The following is a 4,414-nucleotide window of genomic DNA, read 5'->3' as shown; positions in this document are numbered from 1 at the left end:
ATTTTATGACTATATATATTTTTTTTTTCTGAGAATCATAGCAACTCGTGACTATAATTTCCTTCTTCTTTTCAGAAAAAAACTGCTTATATATATTATATATATATATATATATATATATATATTATATATATATAATATAATATATAGGGCCGCGGTGGCCGAATGGTTAGAGCGTCGGACTCAAGACTGTCACGACGGCAATCTGAGTTCGAGGGTTCGAGTCACCGACCGCCGCGTTGTTTCCTTGGGCAAGGAACTTCACCTCGATTGCCTGCCTAGCCACTGGGGGACCAAGTCAGCCCAAGTCAGTGCCGGGTAAATAGAGATGGTGACTCGATAAAAACACCGGGCGGAAGGCAATGGCAAACCACCGCTCTAAATTGCCAAGAAAAATCATGGAAGCACATGATCGTCAAGGCTGCGGTGGTCGAATGGTTAGAGCGTCGGACTCAAGACTGTCACGACGGCAATCTGAGTTCGAGAGTTCGAGTCACCAACCGCCGCGTTGTTTCCCTTGGGCAAGGAACTTCACCTCGATTGCCTGCCTAGCCACTGGGTGGCCAAGCCAGCTCAAGTCAGTGCTGGTCCCAAGCCCGGATAAAATAAGAGAGAATGTTACCTAAAAAGGTAACACCGGCACTCTCCGTGGAAAGGAACTGGGGACCCTACCACGTACTCACTCCAAGAGCATCACAACGTGAAAACTGCAATTGAGTATCATGCTGTGACCACGGCGGCTCTGACATGAACCTACCGTTAAATGATGATGATATATATATATATATAGATATATATATATATATATATATACATATATATATATATATATATATATATATATATATAATATATATATATATATATATAATATATATATATATATAAAATATATATAAAAAAATAATAACTGTATTTATATAGGCCGTGGTGGCCGAGTGGTTAGAGCATCGGACCCAAAACTGGCACGACGGCAATCTGAGTTCGAGGGTTTGAGTCACTGGACGGCTCATTGTTCCCTTGGGTAAGGAACTTCACCTCGATTGCCTACCTAGCCACTGGGTGGACAAGCCAGCCCAAGTCAGTGCTGGTCTTAAGCCCGGGTAAATAGAGAGATAACACCGGCACTCTCCGTGGAAAGGAACTGGGGACCCTACCACGTACTCACTCCAATATCATCACAACATGAAAACTACAATTAAGTATCATGCTGTGACCATGGCGGCTCAAACATGAACCTACCGTAAAATTAAAAAGTAAAAAATGTATATACATACATATATTCATATATATATATATTCTTTTTTTTTCAACATCCATTCATTCCAATGCAGGACATAGGCCTCTCTCAATTCATTACTTGAGAGGTTATATGGCAGTGCCACCCTTGCCTGATTGGATGTCCTTCCTAATCAACCGCTGTTTGTACCACGGCGGTGACTTCCCCTACGACACCTGCGCTCGACTTTTCAAGGCGATATGTCATTTTTCTAGGTGAAGTTCCTTGCTCAAGGGAACAACGCGCGGGCCGGTGACTCGAACTCGTGACAGTCATGACAATCTTGAGTCCGATGCTCTAACCACTCGGCCACCACGGCCTTATATATATATATATATATATATATATATATATTATATATATATATAGATATAGATATAGATATAGATATAGATATATATATATAGATATATGTTTTTTTTTTTTTTTTTTTTTTTTTTTTTTTTTTTTTTTTTCAAGTGCCCTGTCCCACCAGGACGTTGGCGATCATGGATTTCCATGATTTTCTTGGCAATTTAGAGCGGTGGTTTGCCATTGCCTTCCGCCCGGTGTTTTTATCGTCACCATCTCTATTTACCCGGCACTGATTTGGGCTGGCTTGCCCACCCAGCGGCTAGGTAGGCAATCGAGGTGAAGTTCCTTGTCCAAGGGAACAACGCGCCGGCCGGTGACTCGAACCCTCGAACTCAGATTGCCGTCGTGACAGTCTTGAGTCCGATGCTCTAATCACTCGGCCATCGCGGCCGAGTGTGTGTGTGTGTGTGTGTGTGTGTGTGTGTGTGTGTGTGTGTGTGTGTGTGTGTGTGTGTGTGTGTGTGTGTGTGTGTGTGTGTGTGTGTGCATGTGTGAATAGGTGTGTGTGCTCCGAGAGAGCACACAGAGCGGTCGCATATATATATATATATGTACACATATATGATGTGAATTAAAAGAAATGTTACTCTACATTATCACATCTATTTATATAATAAGTTATATACAAATACTGTTGTACTTACTTGTGGAATGCGAGGATAACAGCACTCGACCTTGCCCAAAAAGCCCTGCATTTGCTTCCATCAGGTTCCTGAAGCTTATTGTTGTTAGCTAAGCTGTTCGTTAGATTTGGTGAGGGGGAATTTAGCAGAGGACGGCTACAAGTGTTTTTGTGTGTCTGGGAAGATGACAGCGAGTCCTCAATACTGAGTGTGGAGCCAGTACTGGAGTCAAGGGTCTTTGATGGGTATCTCCTTGTGAACCGTGGCGGGCTGTAAACTCCACTTGAGGCTATGGGCTCCTTAGGTGGTGCTACAGTCATGTTAATATTGTCAAGAGGAATTCTTCGCACAAAGTCAGTTGTGAATGTCACAGATTCCTTGATCAGTGAGCTTGACATAGACTGCCTCATCACAGAGCTGAAAAAGCAAAACAAAAAATCAGTAATTAACACCAAAACTAAAATGTTCTCATATGAAGAGGGGAAATTTCTAGGGTTATAGTTCCATACCACATTTCTGAGATTCCATGCAGGCTTTAAGTATTTCTATAATCTTGGGAGAAAAAAAAAAGTTTTGAAAATTACTTTTTATATTACCATTAGATTTCAACTTTATGCAGTAATCATATTGTTAGCCCTTAAAAATAAATGTTAAATTTTCTAATTTCTTCATAGGTTTGAACTACAAACTGTGAATATTTACCTGAAAAGTACCTCAACATACCCAATGATACAGTTTTCTCATCACTCAGATCAATAATAAAATAAACATATAACAAGTCTAAATATTAAAGATAAAAGTAAACAATAAAAAATGAAAACCCTATGGGATATGGTACAAACCTGTGGTGGGGTGATTGTGGGAGATAATCTGAAGTTAGTTTAGTGGTGGTAAAGAAAACATGGAGATCCTCAAAGCCTCTGGCCATGATGCCATGTGGAGTGTGTCCTAGGTCTAGGGTGTGAGCCAGCTCATGCAGGACCGACCCCAAGTGAGTGCCATAGCTCGCTCCCCAAGTTCCCCTGTTTTACAAAGCAAAACATTAATGGAAGATGTTCTCACATGAAAGCATATATCATTCAAACATATCATGTAGTGCATTACCGTATCTCAACCTTAAAAATGTGAGTAGGTGTGTGTGTGTGTGTGTGTGGGTGTGTGTGTGTGTGTGAGTGGTGTGTGTGTGTGTGTGTGTGAGTAGGTGTGTGTGTGTGTGTTGTGTGAGTAGGTGTGTGTGTGTGTGTGTGTGTGAGTAGGTGTGTGTGTGTGTGTGTGTGTGTGAGTAGGTGTGTGTGTGTGTGTGTGAGTAGGTGTGTGTGTGTGAGTAGGTGTGTGTGTGTGTGTGAGTAGTGTGTGTGTGTGTGTGTGTGAGTAGGTGTGTGTGTGGGGTGTGAGTAGGTGTGTGTGTGTGTGTGTGTGAGTAGGTGTGTGTGTGTGTGTGTGTGAGTAGGTGTGTGTGTGTGTGTGTGTGTGAGTAGTAGGTGTTGTGTGTGTGTGTGAGTAGGTGTGTGTGTGTGTGTGAGTAGGTGTGTGTGTGTGTGTGAGTAGGTGTGTGTGTGTGGGTGAGTGGGTGTGTGTGGTGTGTGAGTAGTGTGTGTGTTGTGTGTGAGTAGGTGTGTGTGGTGGGGTTGAGTAGGGTGTGGTGGTGTGTGTGTGAGTAGGTGTGTGTGTGTGTGTGTGTGAGTAGGTGTGTGTGTGGGGTGGTGTGAGTAAGTGGGGTTGTGTGTGAGTAGGGTGTGTGTGTGTGTGTGGTGTGTGAGTAGGTGTGTGTGTTGTGTGGTGTGTGTGTGTGTGTGTGGGGTTTTGGGGTGTGTGTGTGGGTGTGGGGTGTGGTGTGTGTGTGTGGTGTGGTGTGTGTGTGGTGTGTGTGTGTGTGTGTGTGTGTGTGGTGTGTGTGTGTGTGTGTGTGTGTGTGTGTGTGTTGTGTGTGTGTAGTGTGTGTGTGTGTGTGTGTGTGTGTGTGTGTGTGTGTGTGTGTGTGTGTGTGTGGTGTGGTGTGTGCGTGTGTGTGTGTGTGTGTTGGTGTGTGTGTGTTGTGTAGTGTGTGTGTGTTGGGGGTTGTGGTGTCGGGCTGGTGTGTGTGTTATGTGGTGTTTTGTGTGGGGTTGTGTGGTGTATGTGTGGGGGGTGTATGGGGTATGTGTATGGTGTGTGTATG

The 4,414-nt window shown here is 43.4% G+C and overlaps 1 protein-coding gene across 1 annotated transcript in view; it reads right to left on the bottom strand.

Moving 5' to 3' along the window:
- Positions 1-3,278, bottom strand: part of LOC119589985 — a gene marked incomplete at its 5' end in the record, with an annotated part of 88,186 nt that extends 84,908 nt beyond the window's left edge. Inside the window, 2 exon segments of the mRNA XM_037938675.1 lie at positions 2,278-2,673; positions 3,099-3,278. Coding sequence (XP_037794603.1) covers positions 2,278-2,673; positions 3,099-3,278 — 576 coding nt within the window.
- Positions 3,279-4,414: the final 1,136 nt, after the last annotated feature.

This window comes from Penaeus monodon, chromosome 26, assembly GCF_015228065.2.
Source record: "Penaeus monodon isolate SGIC_2016 chromosome 26, NSTDA_Pmon_1, whole genome shotgun sequence".
NCBI classification, from domain to species: domain Eukaryota; kingdom Metazoa; phylum Arthropoda; class Malacostraca; order Decapoda; family Penaeidae; genus Penaeus; species Penaeus monodon.
This window is presented reverse-complemented; position numbering and strand designations above follow the sequence as displayed.